Source organism: Euprymna scolopes, chromosome 35, assembly GCF_053919585.1.
Source record: "Euprymna scolopes isolate OS-2025 chromosome 35, ASM5391958v1, whole genome shotgun sequence".
Classification (NCBI taxonomy): domain Eukaryota; kingdom Metazoa; phylum Mollusca; class Cephalopoda; order Sepiida; family Sepiolidae; genus Euprymna; species Euprymna scolopes.
The window spans coordinates 33,693,014-33,718,602 of NC_136516.1; the positions used below are offsets into that span (position 1 = coordinate 33,693,014).

Here is a 25,589-nt window from a genome sequence, read left to right on the forward strand (position 1 = left end):
CACAGTTAGGGATTAATAGGGATTAGTCACCACGATACCATATTTACTCTAGAAATTTGGTACGTGATGCCTCGTTCAGTCTCGAAAGACAAAGGATACCCCCTGTAGGGGCAGCTGCACCTGAAATTGTGAGACAAGGGTTGCACAATCCCCAACCACACCTCTCCTGAATCGGCACTGCTTGTGTCCAGTGGCAAGGAGAAATACAAGACAACTGGAAACAATGCCAAGATAAGCGGAGAGCATATACAGCACCTGGAATTCCCAAATGGTCACCCATTTTATTACTGACCGTGCTTAACGTTGCTTAACTTCATGATCAAATGGAAACCGGTATGTCAACGTGATTATGCCCTGCAGTTTGACATAAAGCACTCATTCTAAGTCAATGGGCTAAGAAATGTTTTGTTTTGTTTTTTTAAGAATTTGAGTATTTGCTGTCTTCTACTTAAGGAAAGTTTGAAGGTGTTTCGCTATGATAATTTTGCTTGTTTGTTTGCAGGTTGAATGTTTAAGATGGTGCGATTATGGGCAAATGAGACGAAAAATAGTGAGAGAAGGAGTATAGAGGTAGTAGTCATAGCAGAAACTGATGAGGAGAGTAAAAAGATACCATAAATAAATGACATAAAGGAAATGGAAAAACTATAGTAGTAATAGTAGTAGCAATGTAAGAGAAGGGAAGTAAGAGGATGATATAAATAAATAACATAAATAAAGAAGAAAAAGACTATAGTAGTAGTATAAAAAAGGGGGATAATAAGAATGACGAAAAATAAATAATGTAGAAAGAAGCAAAGGAAAACTTGGAAGTTACAAATGTTATTCAGGATGGAACGATAAAATTGTCGCCTCAGAAAAAAACATGATTCCATTTCCGTCTGAATGAAAGCCGGTTTTCTTTTTATTTTGTTGTAGACCATCTACTAGTTAGCCAGTTGTGTACAAATCCATAGGAGCCTTCTATCATGTCTGAAGAGACACAATGTTCAACGAGCGAGATCGGAGATGTGCCTCTATACAACTCATGCTCTCTATCGATCCAAGCTATAACAACAGAACCATTGCCAAGGCCCTCGAAATGCATCGCTGGATTGTCATGAATAACAGGAACATGCCCAAGGTGATGAAAACAAATTTTCTGGCCACAATTATTGTCTTTGGTGTGATTTCAAGTGAGGGCCACATCATGCCATTTTCGAAGTCAGCTTGAAAGTCAACACCAAAGTGTACCTGGATGTGCTGAAATGTTTGATGATTCCCTGGTGCAATCAGGTGACCACTGGCAGACCCTGGGTGTGGCAGCAGGACTTGGCATTGGTCCACAAGTCCAAAAAGACCCAGGCTTGGCTTCAGAAGGAGTGCCACGACTTTTTACCCTTCTTTCACTGGTTATACGTCAAGAACATCACCAACATGACCTCCCACAACACCAAAGCAAGCCCAATCGCCACCATCTGCAAAATATTCGCCAAGCTCCTGCCAGAGCTTGTTGAAAAGGCATGCTCCTAGTTCTGAACCTGTATAGAGGAAGTGATTGAGGCTGAAGACGGCTACATTGAATACATAATCAAGTTACCTGAATTGATTTTTCCAATAAAAGTTTAAAAATAAAGGTTTAGTGTTGTTTTCTTTAGGGCGACATTTTTATTGTTCTATCCTATAGTAATAATGTAAGAGAAGAGGGAGTAAAAGGATAATATAAATAAATAACATAAATAAAGAAGAAAATGACTAAAGTAGGATAAAGAAAAGATGTTACAAGAATGACGGGAAAAAATAAACAATGCATTTAAAGAAGCAAAGGAAAATTTAGAAATTACGAACGTTATAAAAATGGTAATATACGGTAGTATGAATAGACCAGGCATCCTCATTCATTACCGGGCAATGCCAGGTGATCCCTCTAATTTCTAATGAAAAATAAATCTGTTTATGATGGTTAATCTGACATTAGCCCCCCCCCCCCCGAGGATTTCCTGTACAAGCATGTGGGAAGATGTTGCGTAATAGATTAGGAGTACACCCTTCCCCCCTCGCACACACACCCTTGGAAGAGGACAAAGACAATTCCTGTTAACATGTAATGTGTGCGTGGGGTGGGTGGGGGTATCTAACCGCCCCACCCACACACACATACGTAGTTATAAGTCTGCAACAATGTCATTCTACAAGAGCTACCAAATACCAATATGTCTCACAGCTTGATTCTTGCTGGGCTGGAAATTTAGTAAATTCGGGTTTCATACATGTGCACCCGAGAGACGGGAAGAGAGTTTGCTCCCCTTTAAGGGGTAGAGTCGGTTTACTTTCCGGAATTCAACTCATTTCATGATATATGCACGTTTTATTTAATTACTTTCATACTAGCGGATGACCAGGCGTCGCCTGGGATAGAATAATGATCAATGAATATTTCACTCTCTCATATTTTATTGTCATCGAAATTGGTGAAATCGATTAATTGCCTGTTATAGTTGGAGACCCACCGCGTTGCACTGAAAGGAAGCTTCACGTGCCTCTCGCAATGACTAAGTTCACTATAATTGTACTCTGCATTGCACCGTAAGAAACCTATTGTTGCTTTTATTAAATTATTTTTATATATAATGGCTTGCATTAAAGTTAAAAATGCAATAGTCAATTATCATGGTTTAATTGTGCTCTAAACCGAAGCATTTATTTCAAACGCGTTCCTCATATCAAAGAACCTACTGTTGATTTTTACATGCCGGGCCTTTCTGCTTGTGTGGTAATAAAACTTCTCAAATACACTTGTGATGTTAGGCTGTCTAAGGCGTTAATTTTAGTCAAAATCGCCTGTCTATCTTTCGTCGGATTTTTCGATTATCAATACTTATTAAAGACATTCCCATACAGAACCTATCTAAGAACAGGCATATGAAGTACGTTTGTGTGAAATTTCCAAAAAATCTGCCCAGCCGTTTTCAAGTCCATAAGAAACAAACTGACACACACACAAATTTCCTTTTATATAATAGAGATATTATTACTATTAATATTATTATTATTAATATTATTATTATTATTATTATTATCATCATTATTTCATGTATCTACATAAAATTTTATGAATCTATTTTCAGTATTTAAGTCAACAGTGCTCAATTCATGAGTAGAGCTAGGTAGTAAGCTTTGAAAATATATATGGCAATCAAGCTTTATATATATATATATATATATATATAGAGAGAGAGAGAGAGAGTTTTGGAGACAGATGAATCTCACCAGTAAGGAATTCATTTTTATAACATGAATAGGTTAGCCAAATTAATTAAGAATAGGAAACTATATCTAATATTTGTAACATGTCTTCTTCTTAAGATTAAAGAAGGTGGTGTTTGATCACTACTACTGGGGAGCCATGATTTAATATACTGTTTTGTTTTTAAATCCCTGAAACAGCGTTTCATGGTAAACAACTGATGATCCCTTAAATTACCATAATGAATTCGAGAGAGCAAGTTGATGCAGTGATTGCAGATTATTAAATGACTTACTGACTAAATAGTTTTCCAACGAATGATAAAAAATAAAATTTATTTATTTTTGCATAGTTTTAAAGGTTAAAAAACTTCCAAGGCTATATATATATATCTATAATATAAAGCTGAATGTCTGTGTATGTATGTGTGTGTGTCTGGTCACGAATAGGCTCCTATATGGTTGACTATTATAGAAAACTGATCACATATAATGATAGAAAATGTATCGAGACACAGGAATGGGTATGTTTGATCTGGCAGAACACTGGTTCATTAAAATTGTGTGGTCTGCGTTCGCGCCTGATCCACAGAGTATGGAAATAAAAAATTTCAAAATTAAAAAAAAAAAAACGTTTACAATTGTTTTTTTTTTTTATATGGATGTACATAATAATACTTTGATAAGTATGTTTTAACTTAAATAGGGATAGTATAATAAAATTGTGGCGTCTGCATTCGCACCTAGCCTCCATAGAATGGAAATAGGCACAAACTTTAATAAAGACTTTTTATATCTATCTGCGTAAGTATACTTTGATAATTATGTTTCAGTTTGAAGAAATATGGTATGATAAAATTATGGGGTGTTCGTTCGCGCCTGACCTCCATAGAATGGAAATATGTCAAAGTTTAAGAAGGTTTTTTAATATAGATCCACAGAATATTGTGATAAGTGTTTCAGTGTGAACAGGTATGGTATAATAAATTATGGGGTTTATCTATTTTATTTCGACTTTCATCATATTTTGCTTTGGTTTTGATACCCCCCAAATTCGAAGCTATCTCATTACAACCCTTCCTTTTCATAACCTATCATACTTTCATAAATCAGAGTCCATTTTCTGTAGGCTGTTTTTGAACCCAGCCAATAACGGGTACTTTTGCTAGTATATATATATATATATATATATATATATACGGGGTGGCCCATAAGTCACTTTATATTTAAAAAAAATTCAATAACTTTTTCTATTATTATATTTTAATTTCTCTTTTCAGAATTATAAAATAGAATCTTTGGAAATCTTTTGTATGGATAAGTTTACAACAGATGAACGAATGAGGATAATTGTATTTAACTTTGAAAATGGACAGTCAATTGTTGCAATGCAAAGATCTTATATGCGCCATTTCAATATTCAATATCCACTTAAAAGATATGCTATTGAATTTGTTCAACCTCAGTTAGTAAACATGCCAGGGTATTCGTGGCAAACAAAATGAAGCAACTGCACATACAGCTAGAGCAACAATGCAGTTGTTAACTGTGATGTTTCAGGATTGAAAAATCTCTTGAAATTTCGATTTTGAATGGCCTCCACGTTCATCTAATTTGACAGAACTAGACTTTTGGCTTTGGGGATAGCTTCAAGACAAAGTGTATGCAAATAAGCCTCGAAGCATCCAAGAACTTAAGGCAAACATACGCAGGAAATTCTTTCCCTACAACTTCCGATGTTAAGAACTGTCATAAAGAATAGCTTAGAAAGAGCTCGACTTTGCAAAGCCGAGAATGGAGGCTACTTAAGAGACATTATCTTTCGTAATTAAGGCAAAACAAATTTCCACACTATAAACTGTGTAATAAAAAAAACAATTAAATATAGTCATTTAAGAAAAAGTTATTTGATTTTCAAACTGTTAAGTGACTTATGGCCCACCCTATATATATATATATATATATATATATATATATATATATATATATATATATATATATATATAAATTGGTTGGTTCCTGCTTGAAAGCGTTGGTAAATAGGAAATCAAACATACTACGTATATAAAAGTTCGTTTTGAAGCCATTGCAACGCAAGAAAGAATAAGCAATATAAAATTAATGTTATTCCATATATTTCCGCGAAGACATTCTCCTTTGTCAAGAATTTTTTTTCTTTTTACACCTCATGATGGTAATTTTAGGCGGTTCACGTCCGTTTAGTTGTTATTTTACGTTTTTTCTTTTTTAGTCCAGGAAATGCACATGGCGCGTGCTAAAGGAACAATTGGTTGGTCCCTGCCTGAAAGCGTTAATGAACCGCCTAAAATTACTATCCTAAGGCGTAAAAAGAAAAAAAATTCTTGACAAAGGATAGTCTCTTCGCCAAAATATATCGAATAAGATTAATTTTAAATTGTTTATTCTTTTTCGCGTTGCGATGACTTCAAAACGTATTTCTATATACGTATTATATTTGCTTTTATATATATATATATATATATATATATATATATATATATATATATATCGCCGAATCAACACGCCACCAAACAATATCATTGAATTGACACACCTCGTTCCCGAGCAACACCGAGCAATCTCGTCTAATAGACACGCACGATACGAAATACAGTAACATGTTATCAGAGCAATATTTTTCAATGTTTGGTGCATTTTTGGTCAGGAAGCTAGTATCTTCAGGCAGCTTGATTTAGTAACACCAGATGCTGTTACAAACAAAATTGACCTATGATCAATGATAACAAGGAGGCAACTTCACATTTCCTCACAAATGGTGTTTCACCACTGAATGTTTTTTAAGATCATAATCAGAACCCAAAATATTTTTTGATGAATTTATAGAAATTTGAAGCAATAAATTGTGTAAAATAGGGACCATTTCACAATTCAGTGCTCAAAGACGATCATGATAGTACGTTTTTTTTTTGTTTTTTTTTAAGACGGGATGCAATAACTAGGTGGGGATAGGGATGAGGTAGTCACTTTGTGTTTACAAAATCTTTTATACTTATATATAAAAGGTATTTTGTGTGTGTGTGTGTGTGTGTGTGTGTGTGTGTGTGTGTGTGTGTGTGTGTGTGTGTGTGTGTGTGTGTGTGTGTGTGTGTGTGTGAGAGAGAGAGAGAGAGAGAGAGAGAGAGCTTTTTCCTTATGGGCTCCTGAACGGCTGGGCCGATATTTTTTTAAACTTCACGCAAATGCATTTGAACGAAATTTAAAATTTTATTAATTTAAAATTCTTCTCCATTCGTTTCCTTGCTGTTTCTGTTTTCCTCATAAACAAGACCCCTTCCATGTTGAAATTATGACCCTAGATGAGGGTCGGTCAGTTTAGGGTTGGTCGTACACAGAACAAACTTCTCGGTAAATTTCTGCCAAGTATTTCCACTTAGAAGTATTGTGAATCAAATTTCTTTGAATGTTGATGTTTGTCTTGAAAATATTTTCTGCCCTCCTCCTCCTCCTCCTCCTCCATCTTTTTCTCTTCACCCTCCAAACTGAAAAGAAAATAAGATAAAATTGTTTACTTGAAAAACTGAAGTGCAAACACATAAATAATTTTTAAAAAGTAAAACTTTCTGCTCTCTTTTAGGCGTTGCTGACACTTAGATCCAGATATAATTAGACATGATATATTGTCACCATAAACATTCGACTCACTTGTTGAAAAAAAAAGCATAATTTAAAAAAAAAAAAATTTTTTTTTGCATATCTTTTTTATTTTTTATTATTCTCTCGTTACATTTGCATGCGTGTGGGTGTGTGTGTGTGTACAATAATCATATTGGCAAATCTGTTCCCGTCAGTCCACCGTAGTTAATCAACGATGGGCCTGGCCACTAACAGTATGTGCTCTCTGCTTATCTCTGCATTGTTTCCATTCGTCCTGAATTTCTACTTACTGCTGGAATAAAACAATGCCGACTCAGGACAGGTGTGGCTGGAGCTTGCATAACTCTTGCTACAAAAAAAAAAAATAAATAAAAATTCACACACAGGCACCCTTACAGTGAGTATAAATAGTCTGTCAAGACTGAATGGAGCCTACACACGCGCGCACACACACACACACACACACACACACACACACACACACACACACATATATATATATATATTCACAACTTCCGCTCGTTTGAGCACTCTAGACTGTCTATTGTCTGCATTGGCGTTTATAAGTTGTTAATTCCATCCATTCCTGTGGCAGTCTTTTAGTGGCAGGGAGGTAAAGGGTTTTTGCAAATGGAGTGAAAAGTAGCTGTGTTAGAATCTCCCGACTGGTAGGAATTGTCACCGCCTACACTGGTGATTGCGAAAGCATGAAACACTTGTGTCTGTAGGTATAAAAAATTAAATATTACTTATTATAATTATACTATTGTCTGATAATCTTTACTTTTATTTTTACCCCCTCCCCTTTGGAAACTGTCTTTTAGCTATGACGTCATATATGACATTATTATCTATGATGTTATCAGCATATAACGTCATATATGACGCTTACTGTGTGTGTGTGTGTGTGTGTGTGTGTGTAATCTCATCTGCTATGACATCAAATATGATGTATGCAAACAAACAGGAATACGGATTTATTATATATATATATAAAGCTGAACGTGTGTGTGTGTGTGTGTGTGTGGTCACGAATAAGCTCCTATATAGTTGACTATTATAGAAAACTGATTACATATAATGATAGCAGATGTATCGAGACACAGGAATGGGTATGTTTGATCTGGCATAATGATGATTCATTAAAATTGTGAGGTCTGCATATGCGCCTGGTCCACAGAGTATGGAAATAAAAAATTAAAAAAAAAAAAGTCTACAAGTGTTTTTGATATAGATGTACATAATAATACTTTGATAAGTATGTTTTAACTTAAATAGGGATGGTATAATAAAAGTGTGGGTTCTGCGTTTGCGCCTAGCCTCCATAGAATGGAAATAGGCACAAACTTTAAAAAAGACTTTTCATATCTATCTGCGTATGTATACTTTGATAATTATGCTTCAGTTTGAATAAATATGGTATAATAAAATTATGGGGTGTTCGTTCGCGCCTAACCTCCATAGAATGGAAATATGTCACAAGGTTTTTTAATATAGATCCACAGAATATTGTGATAAATGATTCAGTGTGAACAGGTATGGTATAATAAATTATAAGGTTTATCTATTTTATTTTTACTTTCATCATATTTTGCTTTGGTTTTGATACCCCCAAATTCGAAGCTATCTCTTTACAACCCTTCCTTTTCATAACCTATCATACTTTCATAAATCAGAGTCCATTTTCTGTCGGTTGTTTTTGAACCCAGTCAACGACGGGTACTTTTGCTAGTATATATAGATATATCTATCTATCTATCTATCTATATATATATATATATATATATATATATATATATATATATATATATATAGCAAAAATGGTAATTAGTAAAAACCTGAAAAGAGTGCTCAGTATTATTGCAGAGCAAATGTGTTTTATTTTTTTATCACCGTTTTATCTGTTACACATGGTTCGGTTGCCGAATCATATTTACGATCCAGCAATTTCGTCAGACTAAAACGGTAAAAAAATATATATATACGAGGTAGATAAATAATTTCTGAGTTTACATAAAAATATATATTTAAGGTATATATCAAAATTTATTCAAATAATAAGCTCAATAAAGTTATCTTTCCGACTTCAGAGCATATATTCTAGTTGAATGCATCCCAATAACCAAATCACATCTTAGTTAAAAAAAAAAAAAAAAGACAATAAAATGCTCGATCATAGGTTCTATAGGAGCTAATACAAAATATTTTATTGAAAAAGTATACCCTACAGTGTCCTTCGAGTGTACCTGAGCTTCGTCGCTCTAGTTATGCCGGATCTGGGTAGAAATCGGCTGGTAGAAACGAATCGGTACTTTAGCAACATTCAGTAGACAGAATTTTCTGCGAATCTTCATATACTAAAGTTTTGAAAGTGTAGAAAAGCACAGTTTGAGAAACTTCAGTAACATTGCCCCGGGATTTCTTCAATCGTCACCAGATTGCTCGAAATCTTTTTATTCACAGAAAACGGCAGTCCCTTAATGACACGTAAATAGCTGCTCAGTGGATAATGATGTCTCTCTGCTTCTTTTAACACTATTTTTATACCTTATGTCCAATATCGCTACATTAGTAAAAACCCACTGCAGTACAGCTGATCACATTTTAAAATGCTTGAAAGATTTTTAATAGCTTGATGGGGAATCAATTCTTTGATACCAGCAGATTATTCCAACGACAACTTACCATGTAAACAGCTGGAGTTTTGTCGTGTTGATAACATGTAGCAGCAGTTCGTTCTCTCTTTTTTTTTGTTGTTGTTCGGTTATGTGATTAATAGCAGCAATTATAAATAATTGCAGCCCAAAATCATCTCATCTGGAGTTTAACAATGCTTTTGAGGATTTTATGTATTCGTTGCAGTATGCATTGCATACTTTTTCTTGACAGTATATGTGTGTATATATACATGTGTATATGTGTATACATAAATGTGTATGTATACAGTGAGTGTTTACATGCACATTATCCGTGAAATCTTCTCATATAAGAGGTTGGAGCAGCTGTCTTAAACATGGCCACTTTCTTCCACAGTTCAGGAAAAAAAGAGAAAGATTTTATCAGATTATGCGTTACATGACGCTACTAACTTCCTGTGTGTGACACAACATTCTGAACGTGTGGTGGATATGGAGGCGTGGCAACACACATTTGAAAGCAATGGTGCACACAAACACACACACATTCCAGATGGATTTTGATCTACATTCTTGTATCTCATAAAATGACCGGAATTGTAATTATCACGAAAACAAATAACTGTTTATATTCCAAGGTGAAGAGTTATGAATTGTGCAACGCAAAACAGAAAAGAAGAATGTAATATCTTAATATTTACATTTCCAGGAATGTCGTTATGCCAACCCCTACAACCAACTTTTTTCTCTCTTTGTCGATGGGTAAAAAGCTTAATTGTAAATAAAACTTATATGTTGATAAAATCGTCTGTGTTGATTTTGAGAATAACAACAAAAGAATTGCCAGGTGAATATATGATTTTAGCAAGTATTTGAAAAGTGCAAGCTATAAAATTATATATACATTTAACAATACAACACATGTAGCTCTAATTCTAATCTTTAACTTCTTGTGAAATTTTCCGAATTCTCCTTATTCTAGCCTTATGTGATAAATTCCGTTTTTAAAAATATTTTTTTACACACCTACATCTAATGTATACATTTTTTTTTTTTAGAACCTACTTGCTGAGTTTGCCAGCAGAATTGCACGGAGGAACAACTGAAAAATTCTGCATCACATTTTTTGATATAAGATTTGACGTGAATATTATTTTTGTAATACATAATGAAGATAACACGTGGAATTTCAACAAGAGAGATCTTTATGTCAAAGGTAAGGTTATTCATGATTCGTCTCCTACTACTCCCCTCCTCACAAATGAATTCTATATATATATCTATACATTTTATATTATAATTAAGATCTTTTTCTGCTTGGTGTCGATGCAGAAAAAAAAATATACACTCTTGAAAAAAAAAAAATTCAAGTGAAAAAAAAAAATAAGTCATTTTGGAAAGGCAAAAAAAAAATTGTTACCGTTCTGTCTTATCTTATTGCCTCAAGAACTGAGTAATCAATGGTTTCTGGTCTTGAATTAAATAATCATTTATGTGTTTAAGTAAATACCACTCTGCTACCAGATCAGGCTGTCTGAAGATACCATTTTCTTGATCTAAAATGCACCAAATATCGATGTTATTTTATTTTTTTTTTTTTTTGCTTTCCCTTTGCAAAACTGAATATGTTCTATAAAATCGAAAACAACAATTTTCCTCTACAAAACAACCAAACCAAACATGATGAATAAATATTTGAAGATATAAAGAACTTGAAGCTTAAGAACGTTTTTTTTCGAAAATGACTGGATTCGGCATTAAATAAACTGAAAAGGGTTGATACGTTATTAAGCAAAACAACCTATCAAACAAATTCTGTTTTTTTTTTTGCTCCCCCCCCCAAGATGTTGATGCGTAATTGCATGTAATAAATAGAAACTCATTTTTATTTTTTCTGTTAACAGCGTGGAGGCTAATTTTTAAAAGTACCGATTTTTACTTATTTTTATCAATTTGGTAAAATTAAATATTTGAATTATTTGGATTCTTCAGACTACTGTTCTCATCTTGAGTGTTATTTTCACAACATTTTGGTTCATGTAACTGCTGACCTTTTTCAGATGTATCTTGTCGAACTCGGGAATTTGGACGGCGTTTCAAACGAAATCCTTTATTTATTTACTTCATAGGATAGTACACTCTCGTTCCGTCAGCCATGACTGGATAGAGGTAGTCCTAAGTAATTTGCAATTGTATTTTTCAGTCGCCTACACTGAGGATTGAACCTTTAGGAGAATATCACTTTTCTAATTGATTTTTCCAAGTACTTTAACCACCGTGATATAGGTCCCTGCGGACAGTTCTAGTACGAATTTTGGGAGCCTTAAATCTATTTTCTATCTTATTGTAAATATCACTATTTATTATCTACTAGCGGCTGTGCCGTGCCGGCACACAACGCCGAGTCAAACACAAAATCGAGTACACTCAACATCAAGTACACTCAACATCGTCTTACCATCAACGCTTACCCTGTGAACTCGGATTATGGGAAATTCCCATATGCACAAAAAAAAACAAATAAAAAAAAAATACCCTAACTAAGGGTAAGGATAATGAGTAAACGTTGGATAAAATGATGGTTAAAATTATTACGAAGTTGCCAGGATTCGAACCTGGAATCTTCTGATTTGTAGTCAGGTGCGTTATCCATTGCACCACAAATCCTGTTTGTATGCCAAAAGATGTTACCGTGACTGTATGCAGACAGTGCTGAATTTCGTTGACATGGGCAGGTAACTTTTTCGACAAAAACGAAGCAGCCCAAAAACCCTTATTTCGGGCTTTTTGTGTGATTCGACGTTGTTTGTTACAAATCATATATAGAGAAGAACAATCTAGGGACTCGCGTCTTTCAGGGAAAAAATAATTTTTTCAATTAGTTGCACCCGTTCGAAAGTTTTATTAGTATATATACACACACGCATAAATAAATAAACATTTAGAATTGTATTAATAGTATAGATTATTAGTACTATATATATTTTTTTTTTTTCTTATTGCTGTATATATCATCTATTATTTATAATTAACGGTTCCCATATCGTGTTAAATTCAATACTAGGTCTACTTAGTGATTGATTGTTATCCAGCATATGTGCTGCTTCTTTGATTTGTCTCGCTCTCTACCGTTCTTCTCTGTCTATAATTTTCATTTCATCTCATAATAGTAGATGGTTTCCCTTTTCCCTCCAGATATGGTCAGCCACACTCGACTTTTCGATCGCTCAACGTATTACAACTTTTCGATATTCATCTAACAACACTTTTCGTGGACGACATGTCTCACCTTTGTATAGTTTTCCATATTTATATGGGATCTCATATTCACAGTTCTTAGTCATGATTTTTTCTGTAAGGGGCTTGAATTGCACAAATGGTTTCCGGAGAGTTGAATCACTTTTGAATACTGTTTTGATATCATATGGATTACATATTCTTTGAAGTTTTTCCGACAAGCTCTTCATGTATGGTATACAAACTGTGGTGAATTTCCGGATGATGTCCTTTGGTGTCTGGTTCATATTTCTTAGAGATGATGTTATGCTCGCTGGATAGTTGTTTTGGTGGAGGGTTTTTCTTAAACTGTCCATCTCCTCTTGATATGCATTGCTGTTACTACATATTGCTTTTGCTTGGTGTTGTAGGCAATGGACGTTTCCTTTCTTTATATTATATGGATGGTGTAGTGAGGCAGGTTATCTCAATATGTTGTATTGTTATCATAAAAGTGGCCGTGTGTGTGATCATCTAAATGTTCTGTCTGTTTGTTGTATATTCCTATTTAATTGTTCATATGTAGTTGTGTGTGTGTGTGTGTGTGTGTGTGTGTGTGTGTGTGTGTGTGTGTGGTACATGTATTTTTGGACATACCTTCATGCGTCGTGTATGTTGGTCCATCTGGAATTCATCTTGTGTCTTGGAGGGGAGACGGATACCTGTTTTGGATGAAGATTCATTCACTCCAAGACAATAAATTGGTTTTATAGTTTTTATTCACCTTTCAGATGTCGACTGCAGAAGGATGGAAAGTGAATTTCTGGCCTGCGTAGTTTACTTCTAGGTCTTATTTCCACACACGTTAGCGTCTTCCCCCAGTGAAGGGGAGGAGACGACTGTTAAGCTGTCGATTGTCTTCTATGTCCAAACCCAATCTCCTCGATCCAGCTAACCTGATCACATGGCTCACACATAAATCTGATCAGCTGACCCTCACTTCCGGTAAACGTGTCTACAATATAATTTACACACCTCCCTCTCTTTCTCAATCCATTTCCTAACAAATATTCCATAAGAATTTTTCACTTAGTGATACAAGCACCAAGTGAAAGATTGTTTCAGCAATCGGCCCCACTAGTGGGAGTTGAAGTTTAGGTACTGTCCGGTGAAAGTTGAGAGTTCACATGAACCAGTAATGTTTGAATATCTTCCGGGTGGGGCCAGAGTATGTCATCCACATATCACAAACACATTGTTGGCTTTAGTGGTGTTGATAATAATGACATTTCCTCAAAGTATTCCATGCATGCATTGACCAGTACTGGGGACAATGGTGACCCCATCGCCAGACCCTCTTCTTATTGGTATATCTCAAATCCCATCATAAAGTATGTAGTTTCTATGCAGAAGGTCAACATCTCCGTTATATTGTAAATTGGAATGCAAGTATGTTCCTCTAGTGAGGCATCCAAAATCATTGTCCTGTACCACCATCAGAGTCTCATCAGGGAGTACGTTGTGAACAGACTCGCTAGATTTAGACTACCCATCTGGTTGGAATGAATGGAAACATTGTTGATTATTTCCACAAAGTGAGCTGAATTTTTGACATACAATGATTGGGATGGTTTTATCTACCAGGAATCCGCTCAATGGATGGCATGCTAAACCAGTGGTTAAATATTTCATTACAGACCAAACTGTTCCAACCTGTCCTTCCAAGACTGTTGTTACAGTTCGGATTTATCTTTGAGGCCACAAGAACATCATCTGTATGCATAACTTTGACAATTTTTCAACAGATTGACAAGAAAGTTCTAGCGGTTTTTAACTTGTAAATTCAGATGAACATATCTCGGCTAAAACAAAAATTTATTGATCGAAATAAGCACCATCAGAATCAACACACTTTTGCCAACACAAAATACCAATACCAATTTGTGTATTTATGCAAATAAGATTAAAATAGTAAAGTAAAAATCTTGTGTTCTGGTGGTGTGAAGTTGCTGAAGGTGTTTTCGATATCGCTTAGGTTTTTTTAAGCATTTCTTACTCAGAAAGTTGCTAAGATGCTTGAAAAAGTGGTAGTCGGTAGGTGAGACATCTGGAGAGTATGGCGGATGAGGCAGATTTGTAGCCCAGTTCGTTCAACTTCTGCAGAGTCGGTTTAGCAATGTGCAGTCAGGCATTGTCATGGAGGGGAATTGAGCTTTTTCTGTTGATTAATGCTGGGTGTTTTTGTCAAACTTTTCTGTCGTAATGGTTTTGCCTGCATTAAAAAAAACTAATGGATGAGACCGATCGCAGACCACCAAACATTCAGCATGACCTTCTTTTGGTGCCACTCTGGCTTCGGGAAGTGTCGTGGAACTTCGTTGGCATCTAACCACTGAGCTGAGTATCGCTGCTTGTCATAAAGAACCCACATTCATTGCAAGTCACAACCTGGTCGAGAAATGAGTCATTTTTGTTGCATAAAAGAAGAAAAGATGACACTACATAACGGCATTTCTTTTGGTTGTCGTTCAATTCATGAGGCACCCATTTATCAAGTTTTTGTCTTTCCAATCTCTTTCAAGTGGTTGGAAATCGTCGCATACATTACGTCTAATTCAGAAGCAAGTTCTTTAACAGTTGTATATGGATTGGCTTCAACTAAAGTTCTTAATTGATTGTTGTCAGCATCCAATGACCGATTACTATGCTCATCATCTTTAAGACTCTCGTCGCCATCACACAATTTCTTAAACCACCATTGTGTTATGTATCCAGTAGTGGTTCCTGGGCCAAACGCTTTGTTGATATCGTGAGCTATTTCAGCAGCTTTTCGCCCTAGCTTGAATTGGAATAAGAAAATTGTGCGAATTTGCTTTTTTGTTTCATCTTGTATTCAACGTTCTGAAAAGAAGACATAAGTACATAGCAAGCATACCCGGTGAACCAAGTGCAAGTGAAATACAAACGATTGCACTGAAAGGGACGGCTAGAATCCTGAAAAGATCTCTTGGTTGGACTCACTAAAATAGGGGTAAATGTCAGACATCTGGTTGGATGTCCCATCCCCTAGAAGAAAAAGTTTAAGAAAAATGAAAAAAAAAAAGAGGGATTTTAAAACGATTATAATTTAAACGATTAGAGCGAAAAGCACTCTTAAAAAAAAAAAAGTATAAAAAATAATTTGAAATCAAAATTAAAAATCCCGCAAGAACTTTCTTGTCAACCTAATATTTTTAACCATTTCATTTTTTTTGTTTTCCCTTTTTCACAGGTGAATGCCGTTGCACGGAGATTGAAGTCCCTGAAGTTTATATGGAAGGATTTTATATCCTGACAGTCTGGGGATTCAAAGCTGACCAGACGCTATTATTTTCACAAACGAAGGACAACGTGAAAATTGTCAACAACAACACACTCACATTTGTGCAAACAGATAAGTATGTGTACGTCCCGGGACAAAAAGGTGAGTGTTTTTAGATATTTTCAAGCATCTCTATATAATACTCTGCTTGTCTATAGGTCATTCTGTCACGCTTAAGTTTGAAATAGAAGTTTTGTGGGTTTGCGACACATAAGTTCGAAATATTTTACTTGGGCTGTCAGACTCAAGTTTGCAATAACATTTAAAAAAATATTTGCCATTTAATAATAAAAAAATGATATAACATTATTAGCTAACGTACTTAACTTCCGGTATAGCGCTACCGGAAACGGTGGCAAGGTTCCTTCACATTTATTGTATTTCTATTGTGAAGCGATTTATTGAAATAAAATAGAAGAAAAGGATATTTTGAAAAGTATAAAATAAAAATTAACAAAATTATACTTTATTTGCATTTTTAATAATAAAATTTAAAAAAATAGAAGTTTTTGTGTTATTTGAAATTTTATAAGAAATATATGTTTAGGAAATTATAAAAATAAGTTGTTTTTTTTTTTTTAATTTTAAAAATAAGTTTTTTATCTGAATTTATATAAATATGTTTTTGAAAGTATAAGAATAAAATTATCGAAATCAGAGTAACAAATGAAATTATTGAAATCAAAATAACATTTCAAACATCATAATACATAATATTCCCCAAATAGTTTTAAAAGCTTTTAAAAATTGCTTTGAATAATTCTTTAAAAAAAAAAAATAAAACTGATTTCGGTACTTGTACAGTTTAACCAAGACATTAAAAAAAATGAAAATATCGAAAAAAACTTTAAATTGTATGTATCCGTGTTCACTTAATTTCATCAAGTAGTTTTTTTTGTTTTTTTTTTTACAGCGAAAAAACAATTTGTTATGATGCCGAGCAAAAGGTTCGATGTTTACGAAGAAAAGCTAGTATTAAAGATGGGGAGGGGTGTCGGCGCTTTAACTGGAGTTATCTCCCCAGTAGCGTGTTCAATAAATTTCATAATGGCTGACTTCAACGCGTTCTTATAAAAACGTGTTTTTCCGCTGCAAAAAAACTACTCGATCAATTAAGTGAATTTTTTTTTCGGGAATCTTCAGTCCAAAACGGATACGTACAATATAACCTTTTTTCGATATTTTCATTTTTTTAATGTCTTGATTAAACTGTACAAGTACCCTAATTTCAATAATTATTAATTAAAATCAGACTAAAAAAATTTCAATGGTTATTAAATAACAATAATAATAATAATCGGAAAAACGTCATAAAAAGATTACATGTACAGGCGAGATATAAGCGTGAGCGTAAAAAGTGAAGGAATTAATTTGCTTTGTCACCGCTTCTGGTAGCACTGCGCCGGAAGTTAGGAAGTACGTTAGCTGACTATAACCATTATTCAGTTTTCGACATTTTTAAATAAAATTTACAGATCAATGTTTTCAAAGATGTGATCAAGTTTCTCTACATAAATTTTATGTTTGTCAAACAACCTTTTTTTACAATTATGGTTATTGATATAGATGAAGAAAGATGATAAAAAAAAAAAACATTGTTTCATGGGATATATTTCTCATTAGGAATTCGAAAACTGCTAGCAGTGTATTATTTTTTTTTAATAATAAAATCATATGTCAATAACAGCAGACGATCAATTTTCAAGATTCAACGGGAGTTACCCCTCCAACAGTTATTACCAATAAAATGAAAAAAAAAAAGCAATTTTACTTTGAAAATAGTACTTTCTTCTGAAAGTTCATTTATTTAAAAAAAAAAATTTAATAAGGATACATGTGCAGAGTAGTAGATTTTTAAACGAACGCATTTTATGTGAAAACATTATTACACGCTCATGTTGAAATTTGGAATTCCTAAAATTACGGAAAATGATCCAATAGAAGATGTGATAGATTTAGTTTTTATAAAAAAGAAAATCACAATAACGGTCCGATATTTTGTATTTTGAAATGGCGGATTTTGATTGAAAGCAAGGAAAAATAAGTCAATTCTGTCAAAATGATCGATTGCAGTTACTCCCCTGAATCTTGAAAACTCTTCTACATTAAAGCATACGATGAAACTATAATTCGATAAACTCAAATAATTTTATTTTTCTACGTTTGTTTCGAAATCTATACTGTCCATGCATTAAAATGGTACATAGGTTTATAATTTCTAAAATAATTATATAGATAAGTTTTCATTGATCTTTGTTTTGTCATTCATTAGATTTTTTTTATGATAAAAGTTTAATTCTATTTTTCAGTAAATTTCAGAGTCCTTACTACAAACCTCAATTTGAAGTCAAAACCAGGAATGGTTAGTATTTTTAGTTTGAGTTAAAGTCATATATATATATATATATATATATATTTCTCCTTTTGAAACTGATTCATAATTTGCAATTACTAATCTTTAGCGTCAATATTAATATAGCTCTAGGATAAATATACCTATTGAGCTTATTATATATCTACATTACTGTGAGCACTGTTCCTTTAAAGTATTAATATATTAAATTAAACTTTGCTCTTCTAGACTTCTCTCTCTCTCTCTCTCTCTCTCTCTCTCTCTCTGCTATCAAGTTGAGAATGATAGAAAATTAAACTACTGAGGAGTTAGCCAAAGTCAGCTTGATAACCCAGAGTTGAAAATTGCTTAGGCCGTGAGAATGTATTAAAAACGGATATGACGCCATATGGAGAGAGAGAGAGAGGGAGAGAGAGAGAGAGAGAGAGAGAGAGAGAGAGAGAGAGAGAGAGAGTCTGTTTGGAAGCATGCAAGGTGTTCAGTCGTGTAAGGGCATGAGTTTACAAGATATAATTAATTAGTAATTTCAACCACCTTCCATCCCTACTGGTCACTGATCAGAAATGAAGATCATATTGAATAAATGATCACTGTCTTCCATCAGTTTATATATATATATATATATATATATATATATATATATATATACTAGACTACCAGTGACCCGTTGGGTCAGTATGTTACATTAGCTATGGAATTCATGTATGAGCATGACACTTGTGACGTAAAGTAAAAAATTTTTTTTTGACATAACAAACATTTCTATGAAAGTATATTAAAATGAAAAAAGAATATAGATAGATTTCTATGAGTCGTTCTGTTTATTATAATTGATTATTGTTGAAAAAAATTTTTACAGTTACTGAATTATAAGTGGTTGGCCATACTTATAGGTAAATGTGCACTGAACAGATACCACATAATACTTACTATAGTTAAATTCAAATTTTGATATATCTGCTCTTTTTTTTTTTTACATTGTTCATTTCTGTATTACGTTTAAGTTATTTTAAACCCCACTCTTCCCATGTTAAATAATAATTTTGAAATAATAACGTTAATATTTCAGTGCGCAGGTCATGCACGCATGCACAACCGGATGTCGTAAGCCGGAAAGTGGGTTACATATATATATATATATATATATATATATATATATATATAATTTTATTTTGCCAGTAAATCAATTAATTTCCTGCAATTGCTGAATCGCTTTGTTTTCATGAATTCACAATCTTAATGTTATTTGAAGGATAATCAGTTGTTTCCCATGAAAAACTGTTTCAGGCATTATATATATATATATATATATATATATATATATATATATATATATATATATAGTATAACCCTGATATAAGAGACAACATCTCTTTATTATATTCAAGTTTCTTATATCCGGGTTATACTCTGTGTGTGTGTGTATATATATATATATATATATATATATATATATATATATATATATATATAAACAGAATTGTTAAAGACAACAGAAAGTTTCTGTTTTGTAATACCTTTTTTTATTTTTTTTAATTATTTGTATTATCGTTTTTGTACATACGTCGAAGGTATGGATGTATGGTCCAAGCAATTTTCTTCTGAAAGTGTAACTTAACTTTTCGTGTACTCATTTACACATCTTCAGGAATTTGTGTGAGAGACTCGCTGGGAATTACATATAAACTGTCCTGACCCAACTTTGCACGGCTTTTGGAAACTGTATTAATATTTGTTTTGCTTTTATTTGTTTATTTACAAATCGTGTTAATTACGTTAGAGATTTATTAACTTTGAAATCTATTCTCATTTCGTTTCAAATATTTTTTTTCTCGTCTTACTATTCCTTACTTTCCTCTTTTACTTTTTTCTCCTTTTTTTTCTCTTTTTTTTTTCAATCTATATATCTATAAAAGTGAAATTGTCTGTCTGTGTGTGTGTCTACATTTCCCTACCAAACTACTCTGTCAATTTTCAGTCTACAGACTCGAGATTTGATATAAGGGGTATTGAAATCCTTTTAATCGGTTTTCGGCCAGAAATTTGGCTGTCAAGAGGTCAAAGTTCAACGATTTGACTTTTGAAAACTTTACCAAACTCCTCCGCCAATTTTGGGTTTAAACACTTGAAATTTTAGATGTAGGTTACTTGGACATGGATCAAACTTTTTAATTTGATTTGAGCCTAAAACAATAAGTGCCAAAATTGAGATCAAAGTTTGACCTCTTCGGTCTCTACCAAATAACTAAGCCACTTTTTGGTCTAAACATTTGAAATTTTACATAAAGTGTATTCAAACATAGGGTAAGCTTTTTAATTGGTTTTTGGCGGGAAATTTTGCCGTCAAAGCTCAAAAGATTTTACCTTTGTGGTCTCTAGCAAACTATTCAGTCAATTTTGAGTCTAAACATTTGAAATTTTACATAAAGGGTATTCAGACATGCAGCAAGCTTTTTAATTAGTTTGGGGCGAACATTTGGCTGCCAAGAGGTCAAAGTTGAAAGAGTTGACTCTACCAAACTACTCCACCAATTTTAGGTCTAAAGACTTGAAATTTTAGATGTAGGTTACCTGGACAAAAGTCAAAGTTTTTAATATATATATATATATATAATATATATATATATATATATATATATGTACATAAAGTTATGAACAGTATATGGGGCCCAAGCAAAGCCAGGCTGAACTGCTAGTACAGAATACTTATAAAAATTTAATAAATTTTAGTAAGCTAAATCTCCGCAAAATTCTATTGAAGCAATAAATCTGACTTAAAATGTCTAGATTTCTTTCCAACTCCTGTGATTTCTTTCAGATTTCTGAAGTAGCAGTTATCGACCCTTATGACATCAAAATGAAGAAATGGTCTGATGTTGCAAATATGCAAGGTAAACACATTTATTTTTCTTATTCTTTATATTTTGGATGCGTCCTTACATCTTGTGGGGGGGGGTCTGTCATTCTTAAATTTATTCAATAAATCTTACTATTAAAAAATACGCAATTCATCAAGCTTAAAAAAAAATGGTTGATTGTGTGTTTAATAGATTTTCTTTCATAGCAGATTGTAATGGCTCACTATCTTCTGAATTCGTTGGGCTGGCGCTACTAGATCAAGCTGTCTGAAGATGCTGTCTTTCTGACCTAAAATGCACCAAACATTGATGTTATTGTTTGATTTCCTTTCCCTTTGTAAAACTCAATCATGTTCTGCAAGTCGAAAACAAAAGCATTGAATAGGTTTTCTTTCATAGTGGATTGCAACGACTCACTGTCCTCTGCATGAATATGTGTGGTAATGTGGGATCCTAAACATGGAACCAAGACATACACAAAATTATTGACAGAAGACACTGGCTTACAACTTGAAGATCTTCCTAAGGCCATGAAAGATAGACCTGTGGAGGGAAATAGTTAATTTGGTCTAGGCAACTCGCCTGATATGACGATGCTGATATCATAATCGTAGTGATGATTAGGGCTAGGACATCGTTTTGACTCTCGAGTGTGTATTCGTTGATATCTTATCTGCTTTTATATAGAGTAATGTGGTCCTCGGTTGATTAACTGTGTGTAACTGTGTCGGATATATACTCGAGTCAAAACAATGATAAGAATATGCTGTTGTCACAACCATAGTGATGATATATCAGAAGAACCTTCTGCTTTACTGTTTCCTTTGGTTCTGCAATAATTTAACAATTAAAAGACCAACACTATTCTTGATCTATGACGTCATGTTCTTGAGTTTCTTTATTTTATTTTTTTTTTTACAATGCTATGAAGTTTCATATTACATAAGCATCTTCTCACCTACTTCCTGAGAGGAGGGTAGAGAAAACTTTGCAAAAAAACATCTGATCCCTGCTCAGCTCACTAACCAAAGAGAACGATTTTACTGTCTTTTTCACTACTTGTCACTTTGGACTTCCTGCAATGATGCCATATCCTGACATGTAACTCTAATCTTAATCTTTAAATTCTAAAGAAATTTTCTATTTTTCTATTTAATCTAACCTTGTATGGAAAATCTCGTTTTTAACATTATTTTAAACACCCACGTGTAATGTTGCTACATAACGAGGGTTATTGATTCCAACTTATTATTTTATTTTATTTTTTTCAGGGTTGATGAGTTTTACATTCTTGCTCGCTCCACAAACCGTATTGGGAAAATGGAGCCTCAGAATTACTGATGGCAATAAAATAACCGAAACTGTTTTTGAGGTTCAAAAATATGGTAAGTCATTCCACAAAATTTCCACTCCTCTGCATTGAACAAAATTGCCACATTACTGGCATTTTAATACATTTTATGCATTTATTTTTTATTTTTGTTAAAATGTTTACGAATTTAATCAAATTTCGGTGCAAACTATATTTCAGCTATAAATATATTTATTCAAATAATTTTGTTTAAAAAAAAAAAAAAATATTTAAACATTAAACCAGGATTCGGTATGAAATAAACCAACAAGGGTGCACATGCCGTTAAACAAAAAAAAAAAAATTGCCACAGCCACATATATTAACATGCATAGTGTTGCATGTTTATTTTGGTTCATAGATGCATGCTAGAAACAGCAGACCTGCATACACATGCAGACAATTGTTCTTTATATATTGTGTAGATGACCGTGTTTTGCTTCATGTCAGAAACCACAAACGAAACCAAGTTATAGTGTAAACTATATTTTACAGAATTGGTATCCACACCTCATAAGAAATCTTCGTTTTCTCCCTTCTTTTGGTTCACAAATAGTTATGCAAGTAAGAAATGTGTAAACATGCACCGTGCTGCATGTTTAGTTTGGTGCATAGATGCATGCGAGAGACAGCAGACCTGCATATAGACACACACACACACACACACACACACACACACACACACACACACACACACACACACACACACAGATAGAACACACGAAGAACACACAGAGAAGAAATGAAGTTGCATTTGAACATACCTGCTATTCTTAGCTTATTCAGTACGTTTTGATGACTGTATCATTTTCTATCTAGAGTTGATCTTCTTGTATATAAACAGTAGTAGCAGTTCTGCCCAGCTTTGCTCGAGCCATATGTACGTTTCATAAGGTTATGTGCATATGTATATATTAAAAAGTGTGAATATGTAAAGTAATGCATTTCTGTATAATAATCATCCTTAACTACCATAGAGAAAAGACAAACAGACGTTTTCACTTATATTGATATTGTGCTGTATTATTACAAATGATATGGTACAGTATTATTACTATTGATATAGTACAGTATTATTACAAATGATATGGTACAGTATTATTACAAATGATATGGTACAGTATTATTACAAATGATATGGTACAGTATTATTACAAATGATATGGTACAGTATTATTACAAATGATATGGTACAGTATTATTACAAATGATATGGTACAGTATTATTACAAATGATATGGTACAGTATTATTACAAATAATATGGTACAGTATTATTACAAATGATATAGTAGAGTATTATTACAAATGATATGGTACAGTATTATTACAAATGATATGGTACAGTATTATTACAAATGATATAGTACAGTATTATTACAAATGATATGGTACAGTATTATTACAAATGATATGGTACAGTATTATTACAAATGATATGGTACAGTATTATTACAAATGATATAGTACAGTATTATTACAAATGATATGGTACAGTATTATTACAAATGATATGGTACAGTATTATTATTACAAATGATATGGTACAGTATTATTACAAATGATATAGTACAGTATTATTACAAATGATATAGTACAGTATTATTACAAATGATATAGTACAGTATTATTACAAATGATATAGTACAGTATTATTACAAATGATATAGTACAGTATTATTACAAATGATATGGTACAGTATTATTACAAATGATATGGTACAGTATTATTACAAATGATATAGTACAGTATTATTACAAATGATATAGTACAGTATTATTACAAATGATATAGTACAGTATTATTACAAATGATATAGTACAGTATTATTACAAATGATATAGTACAGTATTATTACAAATGATATGGTACAGTATTATTACAAATGATATAGTACAGTATTATTACAAATGATATAGTACAGTATTATTACAAATGATATAGTACAGTATTATTACAAATGATATGGTACAGTATTATTACTATTGATATGGTACAGTATTATTACAAATGATATGGTACAGTATTATTACAAATGATATAGTACAGTATTATTACAAATGATATGGTACAGTATTATTACTATTGATATGGTACAGTATTATTACTATTGATATAGTACAGTATTATTACTATTGATATGGTACAGTATTATAACTATTGATATGGTACAGTATTATAACTATTGATATAGTACAGTATTATTACAAATGATATGGTACAGTATTATTACCAATGATATGGTACAGTATTATTACAAATGATATGGTACAGTATTATTACTATTGATATTGTGCAGTATTATTACAAATGATATGGTACAGTATTATTACAAATGATATGGTACAGTATTATTACTATTGATATTGTGCAGTATTATTACTATTGATATTGTGCAGTATTATTACAAATGATATGGTACAGTATTATTACAAATGATATGGTACAGTATTATTACAAATGATATGGTACAGTATTATTACAAATGATATAGTACAGTATTATTACTATTGATATGGTACAGTATTATTACTATTGATATGGTACAGTATTATTACTATTGATATGGTACAGTATTATTACTATTGATATGGTACAGTATTATTACTATTGATATAGTACAGTATTATTACAAATGATATGGTACAGTATTATTACAAATGATATGGTACAGTATTATTACTATTGATATTGTGCAGTATTATTACAAATGATATAGTACAGTATTATTACAAATGATATGGTACAGTATTATTACAAATGATATGGTACAGTATTATTACAAATGATATGGTACAGTATTATTACAAATGATATGGTACAGTATTATTACAAATAATATGGTACAGTATTATTACAAATGATATAGTAGAGTATTATTACAAATGATATGGTACAGTATTATTACAAATGATATGGTACAGTATTATTACAAATGATATAGTACAGTATT

General features: G+C 32.7%; 1 protein-coding gene across 1 annotated transcript in view; it reads left to right on the forward strand.

Moving 5' to 3' along the window:
• Positions 1 to 25,589, forward strand: part of LOC145259800 (alpha-2-macroglobulin-like protein 1) — a 207,523-nt gene that overhangs the window by 51,209 nt on the left and 130,725 nt on the right. The window contains exons 2-6 of the mRNA XM_080117585.1: positions 10,556 to 10,713; positions 15,985 to 16,176; positions 18,384 to 18,436; positions 21,246 to 21,318; positions 22,557 to 22,670. Of these exons, the coding sequence (XP_079973711.1) occupies positions 10,556 to 10,713; positions 15,985 to 16,176; positions 18,384 to 18,436; positions 21,246 to 21,318; positions 22,557 to 22,670 (590 nt within the window). The remainder of the gene's footprint in view (positions 1 to 10,555; positions 10,714 to 15,984; positions 16,177 to 18,383; positions 18,437 to 21,245; positions 21,319 to 22,556; positions 22,671 to 25,589) is intronic.